At 58.1% G+C, this 26,962-nt stretch overlaps 1 protein-coding gene across 1 annotated transcript in view; it reads left to right on the top strand.

Annotated features, from left to right (window-relative positions):
* Positions 1-572: 572 nt before the first annotated feature.
* The window catches only part of LOC140455096 (cell adhesion molecule CEACAM6-like), a 245,173-nt gene continuing 218,783 nt past the window's right edge, over positions 573-26,962 (top strand). The window contains exons 1-2 of the mRNA XM_072549758.1: positions 573-673; positions 24,557-24,809. Of these exons, the coding sequence (XP_072405859.1) occupies positions 24,749-24,809 (61 nt within the window). The 5' untranslated portion in view covers positions 573-673; positions 24,557-24,748. The remainder of the gene's footprint in view (positions 674-24,556; positions 24,810-26,962) is intronic.

The raw sequence follows: 26,962 nt of genomic DNA, 5'->3' as shown, positions 1-26,962 counted from the left end.
TGGGTCTGTACCGCACATCACTCCACATTCCAGCACGTCATCGGGTCTCGCCCCGCCCCTCGGTCTGTCATCCACCTGCGTAAAGCCCAACCATTTCACAGAACAGCCGCCAAAGTCAGCCCCGCCTCCCTGCGTCATCAGCCTCCACCCATTCCTCAGATCCCACCCCCGAGATCGGATCGCACCCCAATGAACGCGGGCCACACCCCCTACCTCAGGCCCCACCCCTATATTGGACCACACCCACCAACAGGCCGTACTCCCGACACCAGGCCCCGCCCCCTCCATCAGACCCCGCCCCTCCATCAGGCCCCGCCCCTCCATCAGACCCCGCCCCTCCATCAGACCCTGCCCCCTCAATCAGACCCCGCCCATTCCCTCAGACCCCGCCCCCTCCATCAGACCCTGCCCCCTCCATCAGGCCCCGCCCCATCCATCAGACCCCGCCCCTCCCTCAGACCCTGCCCCCTCAATCAGACCCCGCCCCTTCCCTCAGACCCCGCCCCCTTCATCAGACCCTGCCCCCTCCATCAGACCCTGCCCCCTCCATCAGACCCTGCCCCCTCCACGAGACCCCCCGCCCCTGGTCCGTGCGGGTCGCTGGGGAGACCCCGGGGATAACGGTCGCTGTCGCTCGGTGAAGAGACGGAGAAGCTGGGCCCCGGGGGCAGCGGTAAGAGAGAGCGGGATCCCCGGGACCAGATCACCCGGGGGGGGATCACCGGGACCAGATCACCCGGGGGGGGGATCACCGGGACCAGATCACCCGGGGGGGGATCACCGGGACCAGATCACCCGGGGGGGGGGATCACCGGGACCAGATCACCGGGGGGGGATCACCGGGACCAGATCACCCGGGGGGGGGGGATCACCGGGACCAGATCACCCGGGGGAGGGGGGATCACCGGGACCAGATCACCCGGGGGGGGGGATCACCGGGACCAGATCACCCGGGGGGGGATCACCGGGACCAGATCACCCGGGGGGGGGGGATCACCGGGACCAGATCACCGGGGGGGGGGGGGATCACCGGGACCAGATCACCCGGGGGAGGATCACCGGGACCAGATCACCCGGGGGGGGGGGGGATCACTGGGACCAGATCACCCGGGGGAGGATCCCCGGGACCAGATCACCCGGGGGGGATCACCGGGACCAGATCACCCGGGGGGGGGATCACCGGGGCCAGATCACCCGGGGGGATCACCGGGACCAGATCACCCGGGGGGGGGGGGGATCACCGGGACCAGATCACCCGGGGGGGATCACCGGGACCAGATCACCGGGGGGGATCACCGGGACCAGATCACCGGGGGGGATCACCGGGACCAGATCACCCGGGGGATCACCGGGACCAGATCACCGGGGGGAGGGGATCACCGGGACCAGATCACCGGGGGGGGGGATCACCGGGACCAGATCACCCGGGGGGGGATCCCCGGGACCAGATCACCGGGGGGGGGGTCACTGGGACCAGATCACCCGGGGGAGGATCACCGGGACCAGATCACCCGGGGGGGATCACCGGGACCAGATCACCCGGGGGTGGGGGTGGGGGATCACCGGGACCAGATCACCCGGGGGGGGGGGGATCACCGGGGCCAGATCACCCGGGGGGGATCACCGGGACCAGATCACCCGGGGGGGGGATCACCGGGACCAGATCACCCGGGGGGATCACCGGGACCAGATCACCCGGGGGGATCACCAGGACCAGATCACCGGGACCAGATCACCCGGGGGATCACCGAGACCAGATCACCGGGGGGAGGGGATCACCGGGACCAGATCACCGGGGGGGGGGGGATCACCGGGACCAGATCACCCGGGGGGGGGGGGGGGGGGGGATCCCCGGGACCAGATCACCGGGGGGGGGGGGGATCACTGGGACCAGATCACCCGGGGGAGGATCACCGGGACCAGATCACCCGGGGGGGATCACCGGGACCAGATCACCCGGGGGGGGGGATCACCGGGACCAGATCACCCGGGGGGGATCACCGGGACCAGATCACCCGGGGGGATCACCGGGACCAGATCACCCGGGGGGGATCCCCGGGACCAGATCACCCGGGGGGGATCCCCGGGACCAGATCACCCGGGGGGGATCACTGGGACCAGATCACCCGGGGGGGATCACCGGGACCAGATCACCCGGGGGAGGGGATCACCGGGACCAGATCACCCGGGGGGGATCACCGGGACCAGATCACCCGGGGGGGGGGGGGATCACCGGGACCAGATCACCCGGGGGGGATCCCCGGGACCAGATCACCCGGGGGGGATCCCCGGGACCAGATCACCCGGGGGGGATCACTGGGACCAGATCACCCGGGGGGGATCACCGGGACCAGATCACCCGGGGGAGGGGATCACTGGGACCAGATCACCCGGGGGGGATCACCGGGACCAGATCACCCGGGGGAGGGGATCACTGGGACCAGATCACCCGGGGGAGGGGATCACTGGGACCAGATCACCCGGGAGGGGGATCACCGGGACCAGATCACCCGGGGGAGGGGATCACTGGGACCAGATCACCCGGGGGGATCACCGGGACCAGATCACCCGAGGGGATCACCGGGACCAGATCACCCGGTGGGGGGATCACCCGGGGGATCACCGGGACCAGATCACCCGGGGGGGATCACCGGGACCAGATCACCCGGGGGAGGGGATCACTGGGACCAGATCACCCGGGAGGGGGATCACCGGGACCAGATCACCCGGGGGAGGGGATCACCGGGACCAGATCAGCCGGGGGGGATCACCGGGACCAGATCACCCGAGGGGATCACCGGGACCAGATCACCCGGTGGGGGGATCACCCGGGGGATCACCGGGACCAGATCACCCGGGGGGGATCACCGGGACCAGATCACCCGGGGGGATCACCGGGACCAGATCACCCGGGGGGATCCCCGGGACCAGATCACCCGGGGGGGGGGTGAATCACCGGGACCAGATCACCCGGGGGGATCAACCGGGGGGGGGGGGGGGGGGGGTCACCGGGACCTGATCACCCGGGGGGATCACCGGGACCAGATCACCCGGGGGGGATCACCGGGACCAGATCACCCGGGGGGGTGAATCACCGGGACCAGATCACCCGGGGGGGGTCAACCGGGGGGATCACCGGGACCAGATAACCCGGGGGGGATCACCGGGATCAGATCACCCGGGGGGGATCACCGGGACCAGATCACCCGGGGGGATCACCGGGACCAGATCACCCGGGGGGGATCACCGGGACCAGATCACCCGGGGGGGATCACCGGGACCAGATCACCTGGGGGATCACCGGGACAAAATCACCTGGGGGATCAGTGGGACCAGATCACCCGGGGGATCACCGGGACAAGATCACCCGGGGGATCACCGGGACCAGATCACCCTGGGGGGATCACCGGGTCAAGATCACCCGGGGGGGATCACTCTGGGACCAGATCACCTGGGGGATCACTGGGACCAGATCACCTGGGGGGGATCCCCGGGACCAGATCACCTGGGGGATCACCGGGACAAAATCACCTGGGGGATCAGTGGGACCAGATCACCCGGGGGATCACCGGGACAAGATCACCCGGGGGATCACCGGGACCAGATCACCCTGGGGGGATCACCGGGTCAAGATCACCCGGGGGGGATCACTCTGGGACCAGATCACCTGGGGGATCACCGGGACCAGATCACCCGAGGGGGATCCCCGGGACCAGATCACCCGGGGGGATCACCGGGACCAGATCACCCGGGGGGATCACCGGGACCAGATCACCCGGGGGGATCACCGGGACCAGATCACCCGGGGGATCCCCGGGACCAGATCACCCGGGGGATCTCCCGGGGGGATCACCGGGACCAGATCACCTGGGGGGGTCCCCGGACCAGATCACCCGGGGGGATCACCGGGACCAGATCACCCGGGGGATCACCGGGACAAAATCACCCGGGGGATCAGTGGGACCAGATCACCCAGGGGGATCACCGGGACAAGATCACCCGGGGGGATCCCCGGGACCAGATCACCCTGGGGGGATCACCGGGTCAAGATCACCCGGGGGGGATCACTCCGGGACCAGATCACCTGGGGGATCACCGGGACCAGATCACCCGGGGGGTCACCGGGACCAGATCATCCGGGGGGATCAATCACCGGGACCAGATCACCCGGGGGGGATCACCGGGACCAGATCTCCCGGGGGGATCACCGGGACCAGATCACCCGGGGGGATCACCGGGACCAGATCACCCGGGGGGATCACCGGGACCAGATCACCTGGGGGGATCACCGGGACCAGATCACCCGGGGGATTCCCGGGACCAGACCCCCCGGGGATATCCGGGACCAGATCACCCGGGGGGGATCACCGGGACCAGATCACCCGGACAAAATCACCTGGGGGATCAGTGGGACCAGATCACCCGGGGGATCACCGGGACAAGATCACCCGGGGGATCACCGGGACCAGATCACCCTGGGGGGATCACCGGGTCAAGATCACCCGGGGGGGATCACTGGGACAAAATCACCCGGGGGATCAGCGGGACCAGATCACCCGGGGGGATCACCGGGACAAGATCACCCGGGGGGATCACCGGGACCAGATCACCCTGGGGGGATCACCGGTTCAAGATCACCCGGGGGGGATCACTCCAGGACCAGATCACCTGGGGGATCACCGGGACCAGATTACCTGGGGGGATCACCGGGACCAGATCATCCGGGGGGATCAATCACCGGGACCAGATCACCCGGAGGGGGATCACCGGGACCAGATCACCCGGGGGGATCACCGGGACCAGATCACCCGGAGGGGGATCACCGGGACCAGATCACCCGGGGGGATCACCGGGACCAGATCACCCGGGGGATCCCCGGGACCAGATCACCCGGAGGATCTCCGGGACCAGATCAGCCAGGGGATCACCGGGACCAGATCACCCGGGGGGGATCACCCGGGGGGGATCACCGGGACCAGATCACCCGGGGGGGTCACCGGGACCAGATCACCCGGGGGGGATCCCCGGGACCAGATCACCCGGGGGGATCACCGGGACCAGATCACCCGGGGGATCACCAGGACAAAATCACCCGGGGGATCACCGGGACCAGATCACCCGGGGGGATCACCGGGACCAGATCACCCGGGCGGATCACCGGGACCAGATCACCCGGGGGGATCCCCGGGACCAGATCACCCGGGGGATCACCGGGACCAGATCACCCGGGGGGATCACCGGGACAAGATCACCCGGGGGATCACCGGGACCAGATCACCCTGGGGGGATCACCGGGTCAAGATCACCCGGGGGGATCACTCCGGGACCAGATCACCTGGGGGATCACCGGGACCAGATCGCCTGGGGGGATCACCGGGACCAGATCATCCGGGGGATCAATCACCGGGACCAGATCACCCGGGGGGATCACCGGGACCAGATCACCCAGGGGTGGGGGGGGGGATCAGTGGGACCAGATCACCCGGGGGATCACCGGGACCAGATCACCCGGGGGGATCACTGGGACCTGATCACCCGGGGGATTACTGGGAGCAGATCACCCAGAGGAATCCCTGGGAACAGATCACCCACGGAGGGATCACCAGGACCAGATCACCAGGTGGGGATCGCTGGGACCAGATCACCCAGGGGATCGCTGAGACCAGATCACCCGGGGAATCACTGGGAACAGATCACCCAGTGGGGGGTCACCAGACTAAGATAACCTGGTGGGATCAGTGGGACCAGATCACCCAGGGGTGTGGATCACCAGGACAAGATCACCTGGGGGGATGCTGGGGGCCAGATCACCCGGGGATCACCAGGATCAGATCACCCAGGCAGGGTGGATCACCAGGACCATACCACCTGGGGAGGATCACCAGGATCAGATCATCGGGGATCCCCCTGGGTGGGGGATCACTGGAAATTGTTCGCAGAGGGGAACCCTTGGACCAGATCACTCGGGGGATCCCCGGGACCAGATCACCTGGGGGGGTGGGTCACCTGGACCAGTTCATTCGGGGGGAATACCGGGACCAGATCACATGGGGGAATACCTGGGAACAGATCACCCAGGGTGATCATTGGGAACACATCACCTTGAGTGGGGGTTACCGGGAACAGTTCAGCTGGGGTAGGGATCCCCAGAACCAGATCACTCGGGGATCACCGGGATCAGATCACCCGGGTGTGGAATCACCAGGACTACATCACCCGAGGGGGCAGATCACCGGGACCAGATCACCTGGGTGGGGTTCTCCAGGATCAGATCACCCGGGGATTCACCAGGACCAGATCACCCGAGGATCACCGGGACCAGATCACCCTGGGGGATCACCAGGATCAGAAGACCTGGGGAAGATCACCGGGACCAGATCACCCGGGTGGGGATCACTGGGATCAGATCACCCGGGGGGATTCACCAGGACCAGATCACCCGAGGGGGCAGATCACCAGGACCAGATCACCTGATTGGGGATATCACTGGGATGAGATCATCTGGGTGGGGATCACCGGGATCAGATCACCCAGGGGAATCACCGGTACCAGATCACCCGGGGATCACCGTGACCAGATCACCCTGGGGATCACAAGGATCAGATCACCTGGGGGGGTGTGGCTCACCGGGACCAGATCACCCGGGGGGGATCACCGGGACCAGATCACCCGGGGGATCCCCGGGACCAGATCACCCGGGGGATCACCCGGGGGGATCACCGGGACCAGATCACCTGGGGGGGTCCCCGGGACCAGATCACCCGGGGGGATCACCGGGACCAGATCACCCGGGGGATCACCGGGACAAAATCACCCGGGGGATCAGTGGGACCAGATCACCCGAGGGGATCACCGGGACAAGATCACCCGGGGGGATCCCCGGGACCAGATCACCCTGGGGGGATCTCTGTGACCAGATCACCCAGGGGAGGGATCACTGGGACCAGATTACCTGAGGGGATGCCCAGGACCAGATCACATGGGAGATCACCAGGACCAGATCACCCGGGGGGATCACCGGGACCAGATCACCTGGGGGGATCACCGGGACCAGATCACCCGGGGGATCCCTGGGACCAGACCCCCCGGGGAAATCCGGGACCAGATCACCCGGGGGGGATCACCGGGACCAGATCACCCGGGGGGGATCACCGGGACAAAATCACCTGGGGGATCAGTGGGACCAGATCACCCGGGGGATCACCGGGACAAGATCACCCGGGGGATCACCGGGACCGGATCACCCTGGGGGGATCACCGGGTCAAGATCACCCGGGGGGATCACTGGGACAAAATCACCCGGGGGATCAGCGGGACCAGATCACCCGGGGGGGATCACCGGGACAAGATCACCCGGGGGGATCACCGGGACCAGATCACCCTGGGGTGATCACCGGTTCAAGATCACCCGGGGGGGATCACTCCAGGACCAGATCACCTGGGGGATCACCGGGACCAGATCACCTGGGGGGATCACCGGGACCAGATCATCCGGGGGGATCAATCACCGGGACCAGATCACCCAGGGGGGATCACTGGGACCAGATCACCCGGGGGGATCACCGGGACCAGATCACCCGGGGGGATCACCGGGACCAGATCACCCGGAGGGGGATCACCGGGACCAGATCACCCGGGGGGATCACCGGGACCAGATCACCCGGGGGATCCCCGGGACCAGATCACCCGGAGGATCTCCGGGACCAGATCAGCCAGGGGATCACCCGGACCAGATCACCCGGGGGGGGGATCACCCGGGGGGGATCACCGGGACCAGATCACCCGGGGGGGTCACCGGGACCAGATCACCCGGGGGGATCCCCGGGACCAGATCACCCGGGGGGATCACCGGGACCAGATCACCCGGGGGATCACCAGGACAAAATCACCCGGGGGATCACCGGGACCAGATCACCCGGGGGGATCACCGGGACCAAATCACCCGGGCGGATCACCGGGACCAGATCACCCGGGGGGATCACCGGGACCAAATCACCCGGGCGGATCACCGGGACCAGATCACCCGGGGGGATCCCCGGGACCAGATCACCCGGGGGATCACCGGGACCAGATCACCCGGGGGGATCACCGGGACAATATCACCCGGGGGATCACCGGGACCAGATCACCCTGGGGGGATCACCGGGTCAAGATCACCCGGGGGGATCACTCCGGGACCAGATCACCTGGGGGATCACCGGGACCAGATCGCCTGGGGGGATCACCGGGACCAGATCATCCGGGGGATCAATCACCGGGACCAGATCACCCGGGGGATCACCGGGACCAGATCACCCAGGGGTGGGGGGGGGATCAGTGGGACCAGATCACCCGGGGGATCACCGGGACCAGATCACCCGGGGGATCACTGGGACCTGATCACCCGGGGGATTACTGGGAGCAGATCACCCAGAGGAATCCCTGGGAACAGATCACCCACGGAGGGATCACCAGGACCAGATCACCAGGTGGGGATCGCTGGGACCAGATCACCCAGGGGATCGCTGAGACCAGATCACCCGGGGAATCACTGGGAACAGATCACCCAGTGGGGGGTCACCAGACTAAGATAACCTGGTGGGATCAGTGGGACCAGATCACCCAGGGGTGTGGATCACCAGGACAAGATCACCTGGGGGGATGCTGGGGGCCAGATCACCCGGGGATCACCAGGATCAGATCACCCAGGCAGGGTGGATCACCAGGACCATACCACCTGGGGAGGATCACCAGGATCAGATCATCGGGGATCCCCCTGGGTGGGGGATCACTGGAAATTGTTCGCAGAGGGGAACCCTTGGACCAGATCACTCGGGGGATCCCCGGGACCAGATCACCTGGGGGGGTGGGTCACCTGGACCAGTTCATTCGGGGGGAATACCGGGACCAGATCACATGGGGGAATACCTGGGAACAGATCACCCAGGGTGATCATTGGGAACACATCACCTTGAGTGGGGGTTACCGGGAACAGTTCAGCTGGGGTAGGGATCCCCAGAACCAGATCACTCGGGGATCACCGGGATCAGATCACCCGGGTGTGGAATCACCAGGACTACATCACCCGAGGGGGCAGATCACCGGGACCAGATCACCTGGGTGGGGTTCTCCAGGATCAGATCACCCGGGGATTCACCAGGACCAGATCACCCGAGGATCACCGGGACCAGATCACCCTGGGGGATCACCAGGATCAGAAGACCTGGGGAAGATCACCGGGACCAGATCACCCGGGTGGGGATCACTGGGATCAGATCACCCGGGGGGATTCACCAGGACCAGATCACCCGAGGGGGCAGATCACCAGGACCAGATCACCTGATTGGGGATATCACTGGGATGAGATCATCTGGGTGGGGATCACCGGGATCAGATCACCCAGGGGAATCACCGGTACCAGATCACCCGGGGATCACCGTGACCAGATCACCCTGGGGATCACAAGGATCAGATCACCTGGGGGGGTGTGGCTCACCGGGACCAGATTACCCAGGGGATCATCGGGACCAGATCACCCGAGGGGAGTCACAGGGACCAGATCATGGGGCGGGGGATCACCGGGACCAGATCATCCAGGGCGGGTCACGGGGACCAGATTAACCGGGAGGTGATTACCGAGTTGAGATCAGCTGGGGGGATCTCCGGGACCAGATCACAAAGGGATCACCGGGAACAGATCACGCAGGGAAGGGATCACCAGGAACAGATCACCCAATGGGGATCACTGGGACCAGATCACCCAGGGGATCACCAGGACCAGATCACCAGGGGGATCACCGGGAACAGATCACCCAGTGCGGGTCACCAGGATAAGATCACCTGGTGGGATCACTGGGACCAGATCTCCCGGGCATCACCGGGAACAGATCACCCTGAGCAGGGATCACCAGGAACAGTTCACCCAGGGGAGGGATCCCCGGGACCAGATCACTCGGGGATCACCGGGATCAGATCACCTGAGGGGCAGATCACTAGGACCAGATCACCCATGTGGGGATCACCAGGATCAGATTACCTGGGGTGGAATTACCAGGTCCAGATCATCCGGAGAGATCACTGGTACCAGATCACCCTTGGGGATCACTGTGACCAGATCAACCGCGTGGATAACCGGGACCAGATCACCTGGGTGGGTGGCTCACCAGGACCAGATTACCCGAGTAATCATCAGAATCAGATCACCCAGGGGAGTCACAGGGACAAGATCAACTGTGTGGATCATCGGGACCAGATCAACCACAGGGGTGGCCCACCGGGACCAGATTACCCAGGTGATCATTGGGATCAGAACACCAGGACGAGATCACCCAAGGAGGCAGATCACTAGGACCAGATCACCCAGGTGGGGATCACTGGGATCAGATCACCCTGGGGGATCACCGTGACCAGATCACCCGGGGTATCACCAGGACCAGATCACCCGAGGGGGCAGATCACCGGCATCAGATCATCTGGGGGAAACACCGGGACCAGATCACACTGTGGGGTCACCGGGACCAAATCAACCGTGTGTATCACCGGGACCAGATCACCCGGGGGTGGCTCACCAGGACCAGATTACCTAAGAGATCGTCGGGACCAGATCACCCGGGGGAGTCACAGGGACCAGATCATCAGGGGCGGGGGATCACCATGACCAGATCACAGGGACCAGATCACCCTAGGTGGGGATCACTGGGAACTGTTTGCACATGGGATCCCCGGGACCAGATCACCTGAGGGGATGCCCGGGAACAGATCACCCGGAGAAGGTGGATCACCTGGACCAGATCACTCAGGGAATCCCTGGGACCAGATCACCCGGGGGGTGGGTCACCTGGACCAGTTCACCCGGGGGGATCACCGGGAACAGATCAAATGGGATGCCTGGGAACAGATCACCAAGGGGGATCACCGGGAACAGATCTCCTTGAGCAGGGGTCACCGGGAACTTCACCTAGGGTAGGGGTCCCCAGAACCAGATCACTCGGGGATCACCGGGATCATATCACCTATGCGAGGAATCACGAGGACTACATCACCCAAGGGGGCAGATCACCGGGACCAGATCACCCGGGTGGGGATCACCAGGATCAGATCACCCAGGGCAGATCACTGGGACCAGATCACCTGGGGATCACCAGGATCAGATCAACCAGGGGGATTCACCAGGACCAGATCACCCGAGGGGGCAGATCACCAAGACCAGATCACCCGAGTGGGGATCACTGGGATGAGATCACCCGGGGTGAGTCACTGCGACCAGATCACCTGGATGGGGAATCATCAGGATCAGCTCACCCAGGATCACCAGGACCAGATCACCCTGGGGGATCACCATGACTAGATCAACCATGTGGATCACCAGGACCAGAACACCCGGGGTAGCTCACGAGGACCAGATTACTTGGGGGATCGTCGGGACCAGATCAGCCGGGGGAGTCACAAGGACCAGATCACCGGGGACAGAGTCGCAGGGACAAGATCACCGGGAGCGGGGGATCACCAGGACCAGCTCACCCTGCGCAGGGGATCACCGGGACCTAATCAACCGGGGGTGGTTACCGAGATGGGATCAACCTGGGGGGTCCCCAGGACCAGATCACCTGGGGGGATGCCCAGGAACAGATCGTCCGGGGGAGGGATCCCCGGGACCAGATCACTCGGGGATCACCAGGATCAGATCTGGGCAATTCACCAGGACCAGATCACCCTGGGGGATCACCAGGATCAGATCACCCAGGGGCCAATCACCTGGGGGTGGATCCAACAGGACCAGATCACCCGAGGGGACAGATCACCGGGACCAGATCACCCAGGTGAGGATCACTGGGATCAGATCACCTGGGGGAAATCACCAGGACCATATCACCCACGAAAATCACTGAGACCAGATCACCTGGGGATCACTGGGGGCAGATCACTTGGGTGGTGGATCACCAGGACCAGATTACCTGGGGGATCACCGGGACCAGATCAACTGGGGAGTTACTAAGACCAGATCAACCGGAGGATCACCGTGACCAGATCACCCAGGAGAGGGATCACTGGGACCAGATCACCTGGGGAGGGATCACCAGTACCAAATCACCCAGACCAGATCACCTTGGGGGATCACCGGGACCAGATTACCCAGGGGGATCATCAGGACCAGATCACCGGGGGAGTCACCGGGAACAGATCAACCTGGGGGGGGAGGATCACCGGGACCAGATCAACCAGAGGGGGGTGATTACCAAGACAAGATCGGCCGGGGGAGTTCCCCACGACCAGGTCACCCAGGTATGCCCGGGACCAGATCACCCAGAAGGAGTGAATCACCAGGACCAGATCACCTGGGGGTTGGATCACCAGGACCTGATCGCATGGGGGGGATCACTGGGATCAGATCACCTGGGGGAAATCACCAGGACCAGATCACTTGGGTGGTGCATTACCGGGACCAGATTACCAGGGGATCACCAGGACCAGATCAACTGGGGATCTCTGTGACCAGATCACCCAGGGGAGGGATCACTGGGACCAGATTACCTGAGGGGATGCCCAGGACCAGATCACATGGGAGATCACCAGGACCATATCACCTGGGGGATCACCGGGACCAGATCACTTGGGTGGTGCATTACCGGGACCAGATAACCCAGGGGAGCACAAGGACCAGATCACATGGGGAATCCCCGTGACCAGATCACCCAGGGGAGGGATCACAGGGACCAGATTACCTGAGGGGATGCCCAGGACCATATCACACGGGGGATCTCCGGGACCATATCACCTGGGGGATCACCAGGACCAGATCACTCGGGGATCCCCGGGACCAGATCATCCAGGGGTGGGTCACCTGGACCAGTTCACCCGGGGGAACAGTTACCAGATCACATGGGGGGATGCCCAGGAACAGATCACCCAGGGGATCACTGAGAACAGATCACCTTGGGTGGGGAATCACCGGGAACTGTTCACCCGGGGGATCCCCAGGACCAGATCACCCAAGGGGATGCCCGAGAACAGATCATCCGGGGGGTGGGTCACCTGGACCACTTTACCGTGGGGGCACTGGGACCAGATCACATGGGGGGTGCCTAAGAACAGATCACCCGGGGGATCACTGGAAACAGATCACCCTGGGCGTGGGATCACTGGGAACAGTTCACCCAGGGTAGGAATCCCCGGAACCAGATCACTCGGGGATCACCTGGGTGGGGAATCACCAGGACTACATTACCCAAGGGGGAGATCACCAGGACCAGATCACTTGGGTGGGGATCACTGGGATCAGATCACCTGGGGGAAATCACCAGGACCAGATCACGGGTGGTGCATTACCGGGACCAGATTACCCAGTGGATCACCAGGACCAGATCAACCTGGGATCCCTGTGACAAGATCACCCGGGGGAGGGATCACTGGGACCAGATTACCTGAGGGGATGCCCGGGATCAGATCACCTGGAGAAGGTGAATCACCTGGACCAGATCACTCGGGGGATCCTCGGGACCAGATCATCTGGGGGGGGGGGGTCACCAGGACCAGTTCACCCGGGGGGAATACCGGGACCAGATCACATAGGGGGATGCCTGGGAACAGATCACCCAGGGGGATCACCGGGAACAGATCACCTTGAGTGGGGGTTACCGGGAACAGTTCAGCTGCGATAGGGATCCCCAGAACCAGATCACTCGGGGACCACCGGGATCAGATCACCCGGGTGTGGAATCACCAGGACTACATCACCCGAGGGGGCAGATCACCTGGGTGGGGGTCTCTAGGATCAGATCACCCGGAGGATTCACCAGGACTGGATCACCGGGACCAGATCACCCTGGGGGATCACCAGGATCAGATCACCGGGACCAGATCACCCGGGTGGGGATCACTGGGATCAGATCGCCCGGGGGGATTCACCAGGACCAGATCACCCTAGGTGGCAGATCACCAGGACTAGATCACCTGATTGGGGATCACTGGGATGAGATCATCCGGGTGGGGATCACTGAGATCAGATCACCCAGGGGAATCACCGGGACCAGATCACCCTGGGGGATCATGACCAGATCATTCTGGGGATCACCAGGACCAGATCACCCGGGGGGTGGCTCATCGGGACCAGATTACTCAGGGGATCATTAGGACCAGATCACCCGGGGGGAGTCACAGGGACCAGATCATGGGGCGGGGGATCACCAGGACCAGATCATCCAGGGCGGGTCACGGGAACCAGATTAACCGGGGAGGTGATTACCGAGATGAGATCAACCAGGGGGATCTCTGGGACCAGATCACCCAGGGATCACCAGGAACAGATCACCCAGGGAAGGGACCACCAGGAACAGATCACCCAATGGGGATCACTGGGACCAGATCACCCATGGGATCACCAAGACCAGATCACCCGGGGGATCACCGGGAACAGATCACCCAGTGCGGGTCTCCGGGATAAGATCACCTGGCGGGATCACTGGGACCAGATCTCCCGGGGATCACCGGGTACAGATCACCCTGAGCAGGGATCACCAGGAACAGTTCACCCAGGGGAGGGATCCCCGGGACCAGATCACTCGGGGATCGCTGGGATGAGATCACCAGGGGGAATCACCAGGAGCAGATCCCTGGGGGATCACTGGGAACAGATCACCCTGGGGGTTCACCGGACCAGATCAATCGTGTGGATCACCGGGTCCATATCCCCAGGGGGTGGCTCACCAGGACCAGATTACCCGGGGATCATTGGGACCAGATCACCTGGGGGGGGGCTCACAGGGACAGGATCACTGGGAACAGATCACCCGGGGAGGGATCACCAGGACCAGATCACCCGGGGCAGAGATCACTGTGACCAGACCACCCGGCACAGGTCACTAGGACCAGATCAACCGGGGGGGGGGGGGGGGTGATTATCAAGAGGAGATCAACCGCGGGGGATCCCCGGAACCAGAGCACCTGGAGCAGATCACCTGGAGAGATCCCCAGGAACAGACCACCTGGGGGAATGATCGCCAGGACCAGATCACTCGGCAGGGATCACTGAGACCAGAGCACCCAGGGGGACCATCAGGAACAGGGGTCACTGGGATAAGATCACCTGGGGAGATCACCGGGACCAGATCACCGGGGGTGGATCACTGGGACCAGATCACTTGGGGGGAAATCACCAGAGCCAGATAACCTGGAGAATTCACCAGGACCAGATCACCAGGATGAGATCACATAGGTGGTGGATCACGAGGACCAGATTACCCGGGGATCACCCGGACCAGATCACCCTGGGGAATCACCAGGACCAGATCACCCGAGTGGGGATCACCAGGACCATATCACCCGGGGATCTCTGGGACCACAGCACCCAAGGGGATGCCCGGGACCAGATTACCTGGAGGGGTGGATCACCTGGACCAGATCACCCGGGGGATCCTCGGGACCAGATCACCCAGGGGGGTGGGTGACCTGGATCGGATCACCCGGGGGGATCTCTGGAACCAGATCACCCTTGGGTATCACTGGGAACAGTTCATCCAGGGTAGGGATCCCTGGGACCAGATCAATCGTGTGGATCACCGGGACCAGATCCCCGGGCCGTGGCTCACCGGGACCAGATTACCCAGGGGATCATCGGGTCCAGATCATCCAGGGTGCGTTACAGGGACCAGATCACTGGCGGCGGGGGATCACTGGGAACAGATCACCCAGGGGAGGGATCACCGGTACCAGATCACCCAGGGCGGGGATCACCAGGACCAGATAACCCGGGGCAGGTCACCGGGACTAGATCAACCCGGGGGGGGGGGGTGTTTACCGAGACAAGATCAACTGGGGGAATCCCCGGGGCCAGATCAACCGGTGGATCACTGGGAGCAGATCACCCAGGGGATCACTGAGACCAGATCACCCGGGGGATCACCACAACCAGATTACCCAGGGGATCACTGGGACCAGATCACCCAGGGTGGGGGATCACCAGGACCATACCACTTGGGGAGGATTACTGGGACCAGACCACCCGGGGGATCACCAGGACTAGATTAACCAGGAAGTGGATCACCGGGACCAGATCACCCGGGGGTGTAGATCACCAGGACCAGATCACCCAGGGGTGGATAACCTGGACCAGATTACCCATGGGGATCCCTGGGACCAGATCACCTGGGGGGATGCCCAGGAACAGATCACCCAGGGGGATCTTTGGGAACAGATCACTTGGGGTGGGGATTCACCAGGAATAGTTCACCTGGGGGAGGAATCCCCGGGATCAGATCACCCGGGGGGAATCATCAGGACCGGATCACCCGACGGGGCAGATCACCGGGACCGGATCACCCGGGTGGGGCTCACTGTGATCAGATCACCTGGGGGGATCACCAGGACCAGATCACCTGGGGGATCACCAGGACCAGATCACTTGGGTGGTGGATCACCGGAACCAGATCAACTGGGGGGGATTACTGAGAACAGATCACCTGGGGGAGGGATCACTGGGACCCGATCACCTGGTGGAGATCACCGGGACTAGATCACCTGGGGGAGGGATCACCAGGACCAGATTACCCAGGGATCATCAGACCAAATCACCGGAGGGGAGTCACCTGGACCAGATCACCAGAGTGGAGATCACTGGGATGAGATCACCCAGGAGGGATTCACCAGGACCAGATCACCTGGACCAGATCACACTGGGGGATCACCGGGACCAGATCAACAGTGTGGATCACCAGGAGCAGATCACCTGGGGGGAATCACCAGGACTAGATCACCTGAGGGGGCAGACCACCGGGACCAGATCACCGAGTGGGGATCACTGGGATCAGATCACCCGGGGGTATCACCACAACCAGATCACCCGGGGATCACCGGGACCAGATCATGCTGGGGGATCACCAGGACCAGATCAACCATGTGGATCACTGGGTCCAGATCCCCGAGGGGTGGCTCACCGGGACCAGATTACCTGGGGGATCATCAGGACCAGATCACCTGGGGGGCATCACAGGCACCAGATCAGCGGGGTCAGTGGATCACCAGGAGCAGATCTCCCAGGGAGGGATCACTGGAACCAGATCACCTGAGAGGGTGATTACTGAGACACGATCAACTGTGGGGATCCCTGGGATCAAATCACCTGGGGGAATCACCATGAGCAGATCACCCAGAGGGATCCCCAGGAACAAATCACCCGGGGGAGGGATTGTCTGGACCAGATCAGCCGGCGGGGATCACGGAGACCAGATCACCCGGGGGACCATTGGGAACAGGGGTCAACGGGATAAGATCACCTGGGGAGATCACGGGGACAAGGATACCCGGGTGGATCACCGGGACCAGATCACCTAGGGCGAGGGATCACCAGGTCCATACCACCTGGGGTGATTACTGGGACCAGATCACTTGGGGAAGTGGATCACCAGGACCAGATCACACAATGGGTTGATCACCGGGACCACATCACTGGGGGGTGGATCACTGGGACCAGATCACCCAGGGGTGGATCACCAGGACCAGATCACCCGGGGGATCACCGGGATCAGATCACCCGGGCGGGGGTGGATCACTGGACCGTACCACTCAGGGAGGATCACCGGCACCAGACCACCTGGGGGATCACTGGGACCAGATCATCTGGATGGAGTGAATCACCTGGACCAGATCACCTGGGGGGATTCACTGGGACCAGATCACCCGGGGGAGATGTCCAGGACCAGATCACCCGGAAGGGGGGGGTGGTGGTGGTGAATCACCTGGACTACATCACCTGGGTGGGAAATCACCAGGGCCCAATCACCCGGGGGGGGAGGTGGATCACCAGGACCAGATCACCTGGGGTGTCCAGGAACAGATCACCCAGGGGGATCTCTGGGATCACATCACCCAAGGGGATGCCCGGGACCAGATCACCTGGGGCAAGGGATCACCAGGTCCATACCACCTGGGGTGATCACTGGGACCAGATCACCTGGGGAAGTGGATCACCAGGACCAGATCACCCAGGGGTGGATCATCAGGACTAGATCACCCGGGGGATGTCCCGGACCAGATCATCTGGAGGGGGGTGAATCACCTGGACTACATCACCCGGGTGGGAAATCACCAGGGCCCAATCACCCGGGGGGGGGGGGGGGGTGGATCACCAGGACCCGATCATCTGGGGGGTGACCAGGACCAGATCACCCAGGGGGATCACCAGGACCACATCACCCAAGGGGATGCCCAGGACCAGATCACCTGGAGAGGGTGGATCACCTAGACCAGATCACCCGGTGGATCCTTGGGACCAAATCACCCAGGGGGGTGGGTCACCTGGCTCAGATCACCGTGGGGGACCTCCGGGACCAGATCACCTGGGGGTATGTCCAGGAACAGATCACCCTGGGTGGGGGGGCCACTGGGAACAGTTCATCCAGGGTAGGGATCCCCGGGACCAGATCACTGGGACCAGATCAACCGTGTGGATCACCAGGACCAGATCCCCAAGCCGTTGCTCACCGGGACCAGATTACCCAGGCGATCATCGAGTCCAGATCACCCCAGGGTGCGTTACAGGGACCAGATCACTGGTGGCAGGGGATCACTGGGAACAGATCACCCAGGGCGGGGATCACCAGGACCAGATAACCCGGGGCAGGTCACCGGGACCAGATCAACCCGGGGAGGGGGGGGGGGCTGTTTACAGAGACCAGGTCAACTGGAGGAATCCCCGGGACCGGATCAACTGGGGGACCACTGGGAGCAGATTATCCAGGGGAGGAATCACCAGGACCAGATCACCCGGTGCGGATCACTGGGACTAGATCACACGGGATCACTGAGACCAGATCACCCCAGGGATCACTGAGACCAGATTGCACAGGGAGATCACCAGGAACAGATCACCCAGTGGGGGTCACTGGGATAAGATCACCCGGGGATCACTGGGACCAGATTGCCCGGGGGATCACTGGGACCAGATCACCCAGGGCGGAGGATCACCAGGACCATACCACTTGGGGAGGATTACTGGGACCAGACCACCCGGGGGCTCACCAGGACTGGATCACCCGGGGAAGTTGATCACCGGGACCAGATCACCCAGCGGGTAGATCATCAGGACCAGATCACCTGGGTGTGTAGATCACCAGGACCAGATCACCCAGGGGTGGATAACCTGGACCAGATTACCCGTGGGGATCCCTGGGACCAGATCACCTGGGGGATGGCCAGGAACAGATCACCCAGGGGGATCTTTGGGAAAAGATCACTTGGGGTGGGGATTCACCGGGAACAGTTCACCTGGGGAGGGATCCCCGGGATCAGATCACCCGGGGGGAAACATCAGGACCCGATCACCCGACGGGGCAGATCACCAGAACCAGATCACCCGGGTGGGGTTCATTGGGATCAGATAACCAGGAGGGGGAATCACCAGGACCAGATCACCCGGGGATCACCAGGACCAGATCACTTGGGTGGTGGATCACCGGGACCAGATTACCCAGGGATCACCGGGACCAGATCAACCGGGGGGTTACTGAGACCAGATCAACTGGGGGATCCCCGTGACCAGATCACCTGGAAACAGATCACTTGGGGGAGGGATCACTGGGACCAGATCACCCGGTGGAGATCACCGGGACTAGATCACTCGGGGGAATCACTGGGACCAGATCAACCGGGGGATCACTGGGAGCAGATCATTCAGGGGAGGAATCACCAGGACCAAATCACCCGGTGGGGATCACTGGGACTAGATCACCCAGGGGATCACTGAGACCAGATCACCCAGGGGAATCACCAGGAATAGATCACCCAGTGGGGGTCACTGGGATAAGATCACCTGGGGATCACTGGGACCAGATCACCCAGGGCTGGGGATCACCAGGACCATACCACTTGGGGAGGATTACTGGGACCAGACCACCTGGGGGATCACCGGTACCGGATCAAGTGGGGGAATCACTGGGACCAGATCACCCTGGGGATCACCAGGACCAGATTACCCGGGGATCATCAGACCAAATCACCGGAAGGGAGTCACCGGGACCAGATCACCCAAGGATGGGGGGGGGGGGGTGATTACCAAGACGAGATAAACCGTGGGGCGATCCCTGGGACCAGATCATCCGGCGGGGATCACTGGGACCAGATCACCCAGGGGATCGCTGAGACCAGATCACCCACACTTGGGGCGGGAAACCTAATAATCTGACCCAGAAACAAAAAAAAACAGATCCCGTGATGGTGAAAAGGCAGATTCCCTCCTCAATATGAAGAATGCATTTGGGCAAAGAAATGACATGGACTATAATGTTGGATAGTGAAGAATGCGTTTGGTATGCTTCCCTATATTGGTCAGAGTATTGAGTACAGGAGTTGAGAAGTTATGTTGCTGCTGAACAGGACATTGGTTAGGCCATTGTTGGAATATTGCGTGCAATTCTGGTCACCTTTCTAGGGTTCAAAAAAGATTTACAAGGATGTTGCCAGGGTTAGAGAATTTGAGCTATGGGGAGAGGCTGAACAGGCTGGGGCTGTTTTCCCTGGAGTGTCAGAGGCTGAAGGGTGACCTTATAGACGTTTATAAAATCATGAGGGGCATGGATAGGATAAATAAGCAAGGTCTTTTTCCTGGGGTGGGGTAGTCCAGAACTAGAGGCCGTATGTTTAGGGTGAGAGAGGAAAGACACAAAAGATTCCTAAAGGGCTGCCTTTTCACACAGAGGGTGGTACGTGTATGGAATGAGCTGCCAGAGAAAGCGGCAGAGACTAGTACAATTGCAACATTTAAAAGGCACCTGGGTGGGTATATGAATAGGAAGGGTTTGGAGAGAAATGGGCCAGGTGCTGGCAGATGGGGCTAGATTGGGTTGGGATGAGTTCGACTGAAGAATCTGTTTCTGTGCTGTACATCTCTATGACTATAACTCTGTGCAATGGAAGGAAAAAATTGAGGAATCATCTACATTCTAAATGGGGAAAGGCTTCAGAAATCTAAAGCACGTAAAGACTTGAGAGTCCTAGTTCAGGATTCTCTTAAGGTTAACATGCAGGTTCAATTAGCAGTTTAGAAAGCAAATTCAAGATCGATGGAATACAAGAGCAGAGGTGTACTGCTGAGCCTGTTAAAGGCTCTCGTCAGACTGCATTTGGAATGTTGCGAGCAAGTTTGAGCTCCATATATAGGAAAAGATGTGTTGGCATTGGAGGGAGTCCAGATGAGATTTACAAAATTGATCTTGGGGATGAAGGGCTTGTTATATTAGGACCAATTGAGGATCCTGGGAATGGAATTTAGAAGGATGAAGGGGCATCTTTTTAAAACTTACAGAATACTTAGAGGTGTGAATAGAGGAGATGTGGAGAAGATGTTTCCACTAGTAGGAGAAACTGACCGAAGGGTGCAGCCTTTGAGTGAAAGGACAATCCTTTAGAACTGAGGTGAGGAAGAATTTATTCACCCAGAAATGGTAAATCTGTGTAGCTCATTTCCAAAGAAGGTTGTGGGGCCAGGCTATTGAGTGTATTTTAGACATAGATAGGTTCTTGATTAGTAAAGGAATCGGGGTTGCAGAGAGAAGGCACAAAAATAGGGTTAAGAAATATATCAGCCATGATTGAATGGTGGAGCAGACATGAATGGCCTAATTCTGCTTTATCTTATGGTCTTATTCGACTGAGTGTGGCACCAAGGAGCCCTAGAAAAGTTGCAGTCAATGGGAATGAGGGAGCAAACTGGTTGGAGTCATACCAAGCACATAATGAGTTGGTTGTGGTTCTGCAGTGAGTAGCTCTTTAAATAGCTGCTTCCAAAACCACAACCATTTCCATCTGGAAGGACAAGGGCAGCAGATGCATGGGAACACTACCACCTGCACCTTCCCTTCAAAGTCACAAGATTCAAACTTGGAAATCCTGATTCCTTCAGTGTCACTAGGTCGCTTTCTCCTTCTGAACATGATGTTCTACCTACAGCATATGGATTGCAGTAGTTTAAGAAGGCACCATCATCTTCTTATAGGCAACTAAGGGTGGGGCGTAAATGCTGGCCAGGCAGTGACACCCATATTGCACATGTCAATTTATAAATTGGGAATATAAAGGGTCAGGGAAATGTGTGGGAATGGAGTGGGGAATAATAAAGGATTTGGCAAATGAGTGGGATAAGACTGGGATAGTAGGGGTTTATGGAATGTATAGGATTATACTACGATGTTAAAGAGTTTGGGCTTGATTGTCTGTCTGGATATTAAAGGCTTCCAAAATGAATAGGATTACACTTTATAGGATATGAAAGGGTTTGGCTAGTGAGTGGAATTAGACTGAATGATATGAAAAGATTGGGAGTGAGTGGAGCTAGACTGTGGGATGTAAAATGGTTTGGAGAGTGAGTGGAATTAGACTGGGGAATTAGTGGAGTTACACTAGGGGATTTAGCAATTTGGGGAATGAGTGGGATTGGACTGTGGTAACATTAAAATGGTTGAAGAGTTAGTGGGATTAGATTGAGGGACATTAAAAGGCTTGGAGAATGATTGAGATTAGACTGCAGATTTTAAAAGGATTTGAAAATGAATGGGATTAGACTGTGGGATATGTAAAGGATTGGAGAGTGCGTGAGATTAGACAGTGTGAGATATTAAAAGGGTTGGAGAGTGAAATTCGACTGTAGGATATGAAAGGTTTTGGGGAGTGATCGGGATTAGATTGGGAATATTAAAGGATTTAGTGATTGAGTTGAATTAGACTAAGATATTAAAGATTTGGGGAATAAATTGGATTAGACTGGAAAATATTAAAGAGTCATAGAGTCATAGAGATGTACAGCATGGAAACAGACCCTTTGGTCCAACCCATCCATGCCGTCCAGATATCCCAACCCAATCTAGTCCCACCTGCCAGTACCTGGGCCATATCCCTCCAAACCCTTCCTATTCATATACCTATCCAAATGCCGCTTAAATGTTGCAATTGTACCAGCCTCCATCACATCCTCTGGCAGCTCATTCCATACATGTACCACCCTCTGCGTGAAAAAGTTGCCCCTTAGGTCTCTTTTATATCTTTCCCCTCTCACCTAAACCTATGCCCTCTAGTTCTGGACTTCCCAACCTCAGGGAAAAAACTTTGTCTATTTATCCTATCCATGCCGAGTCGGGGAATGAATTTGAATGCATGGAATGTTTAAGAGTGGATAACTGTGGGGACTGAGTGGGTTTAGATTGGGGGATATTAAAGGGCCAGAGGAGTGCATAGGATATTAAAGTGTACTGAATGAGTGGGATTAGGCTGTGTCCATTAAAAAAATTGTGCATTGTGAGATTAGACTGTATGAGATACTAAAGGGTTTGTGGAGTGAGTGGAATTAGACTGAGACATTAAAGGGTTTGAGTATGATTGGAATGAGACTGAGTGGAATATAAAATGCTTTGTGAATGAGTGGGCTTCAGTTGTGGGGGATATTAAATGGTTTGGGGTGTGAATGGGATTGGAAGACGAATATTAAATTGTTGGGAATGAATGGGACTAGTTTGAGGGGTTGTTAAAGGGTAAGGGAAGTGAGTGGGATCAAATTTGATGGATAAGTCAGATAAAACAGTGGACCTTATAGATCTTGAGTAATGATTAAGGTTAAGCTAAGTGACAGTAAAGGCTTTGATGAGCGAGTGGAATTAGATGGGGAATATTAGAGGGTTTTGAGCAATGAGTAGGACCAGACTGGGATATCAGGTTTTTGTGCGTGTGTTGAATTAGACAGTGTGGGATATTAAATGGTAAAGGGAATGACTTGAATTAGATGGGGAATATTAAAAGGGTTTGTGGAATGAGTGGGATTAGATAGGGGGATGTTAAAGGCTTTGGGAAGCAATTGGAATTAGAATGATGGATATTAAAGATCAGAAAATGACTGGGATTAGACTGTGGAGTATTAAACAGTTTGGTGAGTGGATGATTAGACTGGGGAATATTGAATTGTCAGGGGACTGAGTGAGATTAAGTTTGGGGGCTGTTAAAGCTTTTGGGGAAATGAATGGATTAAACTGGGTGATATTAAAGATTTTGAGGAATGAGTGGGTTAGACTGTGTGTAGTATTAATGGGTTGAGGGAGTGAGAGGTATTAGACTGTTTAAGGTATAAAAGATTTGTGGAATGAGTGAGGAGTATTAAAGGGTTGAAGTGAGTGAAGCTTCTGAGATATTAAAGGATTTGGGAATGAACAAGATTAAACTGTGTGAGACATTAAAGGGTTTGCGAAGTGACTGGGATTATCTTGTGGCATATTGAAGAGTTTGGGAATGAAGAAGATTAGACTGTGGGGAATATTAAAGCATTTGTTGAGTGATTGTGAGTGAGTGTGATCAGATATTAAAGTGTTTGTGGAGTGAGTGTGATTAGACTGTGGGGGACATAAAAGAGTTGGGGGAGTGAGTGGGATTTGACTCTGCGGCATATTAACTGATTATGGATTGAGTGGGACTGATCTTTCTTTCATTTGTTTGTGAATGACTGACATGGTGTGTCACTATTCTCTCTCTCTCTCTTCCACACACACACAGACACTCTCTCTCTCTCTCTGAGCTATCTATGAATAATCCATCATGTTTCTCTCTTCAGATTCTGGTGCTGTCTGAAGACTCTTCTTCCCTGGGTTACAGTGTGCTCAGTGTCAGGTCCAGCAGAATTGGAGAAGAAAGTGATTGGGATTGTGTTGAGTCGTTTTTGACAGGATACCTTCTCTGTAACCTGTGCGTGCTCCTTGAGATTACTGTTGATCTTACATTGAATCCACTGGGTATTCACAGTGACATGAAGATTTATTTTGTCCTTGCATTTCTCTTCATATGGCGTCACCTGAGTGAATTAGAAGGTAAAACTGATTTACTTCTTTTTTACACTAGAAGTGGGTCTACGTTAAAGAGTTTTGAGAATAAATAGGGTGTGGTGTTCCATGTATCTGCTGTCCTTGTCCTAGATGGTAGTGGTGTGGGTTTGGAGGTGCAGTCTAAGGAGCCTTGGTGAATTTCTGCAGTGTATTGTGTACATAGTACATCCTACTGCTACTGAGTGTCAGTGGTGAAGGAGTGGATGTTTGTAGATGTGATGCCAATCAAGCGGGCTGCTTTGTCCAGGATGGTGTCAAGTGTTTTGAGTGTTGTTAAAGCTGCTCGCATCCAGGCTGGTGGGGAGTATTCCATCACACTCTTGACTTATGCTTTAGAGTCATAGAGTCATACAGCACGGAAACAGATCCTTCGGTCCAACCAGTAATGCTGAACATAATCCCAACTAAACTAGTCCCATCTACCTGCTCCTGGACCATATCTCTTCAAGCCTTTTCCATTCATATATCTATCCAAATGTCATCTAAACGTAATTGTAGCTGCATCCACCATTCCCTCAGGAAGTTCGTTCTACATACAAACCATCTTCTGTGGAAAAGGTTTGCCTCTTATGTCTTTTTAAAATATCTCTCCTCTCAGTTTAAAAATGTGCCCCCAGTTTGAAGTCCCCCATCTTAGGGAAAAGACAACTACCATTAACTCTACCTGCACGTCTCATAATTTTATAAACTTCTATAAGGTCACCTGTCAACCTCCTACGCTCCAGTGAAAAAAGTCCCAGCCTATCCAGCCTTTCTTTATAACTCAAACCTTCCATACCCGGCAACATCCTGGTAAATTTCTTCCAAACTCATGCCAGCTTGATAACATCCTTCCTGTAACCAGTTGACCAAAACTGGACACAGCATTCCAGAAGAGGCCTTATCAATGTCCTGTACAACTTCAACAAGACTTCGTTGTCTACAGGAATCATGCCAGAAGACTGGAGGATAGCAAATGTGGTTCCCTTGTTCAAGAAGTGGAGTAGGGATAACCCTATTAACTATAGGCCGGTGAGCCTCACTTCTGTTGTGGGCAAAGTCTTAGAGAGAATTGTAAGGGATAGGATTTATGAACATCTGGATAGGAATAATGTGATGAAGGATAGTCAGCATTGTTTTGTGAAGGGCAGATCGTGCCTCACAAACCTTATTGAATTCTTTGAGAAGGTGACTAAGGAGATGGACGAGGGTAAAGCGGTAGATGTGGTGTATATGGATTTTAGTAAGGCGTTTGATGAGGTTCCCCATGGTAGGCTACTGCAAAAAATACGGAGGTATGGCATTGAGGGTGAGTTGGAGGTTTGGATTAGGAATTGGCTGGCTGGAAGAAGACAGGGTAGTAGTTGATGGTAAAGGTTCATCTTGGAGTGCAGTTACTAGCGGTGTTCCTCAAGGATCTGTTTTGGGACCATTGCTGTTTGTCATTTTTGTAAGTGACCTGGAGGACGGGCTAGAAGGTTGGGTGAGGAAGTTTGCGGATGATACGAAAGTCGGTGGAGTTGTTGACAGTGAGGAAGGATGTGGCAGGTTACAGCGGGATATAGATAAGCTGCAGAGCTGGGCAGAAAGGTGGCAAATGGAGTTCAATGTGGGTAAGTGTGAGGTGATTCACTTTGGTATGAGTAACAAAAAGATGGGGTACTGGGCTAATGGTCGGATACTTGGTAGTGTGGATGAGCAGAGGGATCTTGGTGTCCATGTACACAGATCTCTGAAAGTTGCCACCCAGGTAAATAGTGCGATGAAGAAGGCATATGGCATACTGGCTTTTATTGGTAGAGGAGTTGCGTTCCGGAGTCCTGAGGTCATGTTGCAGTTGTATAAGACTCTGGTGCGGCCGCATCTGGAATATTGTATGCAGTTTTGGTCGCCATACTATAGGAAGGATGGGGAGGCACTGGAACGGGTGCAGAGGAGGTTTACCAGGATGGTGCCTGGTATGGTTGGAAGATCGCATGAGGAAAGGCTGAGGCACCTGGGGCTGTTTTCATTGTAGAAAAGAAGGTTTAGGGGTGACTTGATAGAGGTGTACAAGATGATTAAGGGTTTAGATAGGGTTGACCATGAGAACCTTTTTCCACGTATGGAGTCAGCTATCACGAGGGGGCATAGCTTTAAATTAAGGGGTGGTAGGTATA

This window comes from Chiloscyllium punctatum, chromosome 30 (genome assembly GCF_047496795.1).
Source record: "Chiloscyllium punctatum isolate Juve2018m chromosome 30, sChiPun1.3, whole genome shotgun sequence".
NCBI lineage: Eukaryota > Metazoa > Chordata > Chondrichthyes > Orectolobiformes > Hemiscylliidae > Chiloscyllium > Chiloscyllium punctatum.
Note: the sequence above shows the minus strand (reverse complement) of the source record. Positions and strands in the feature narration are given on the sequence as shown.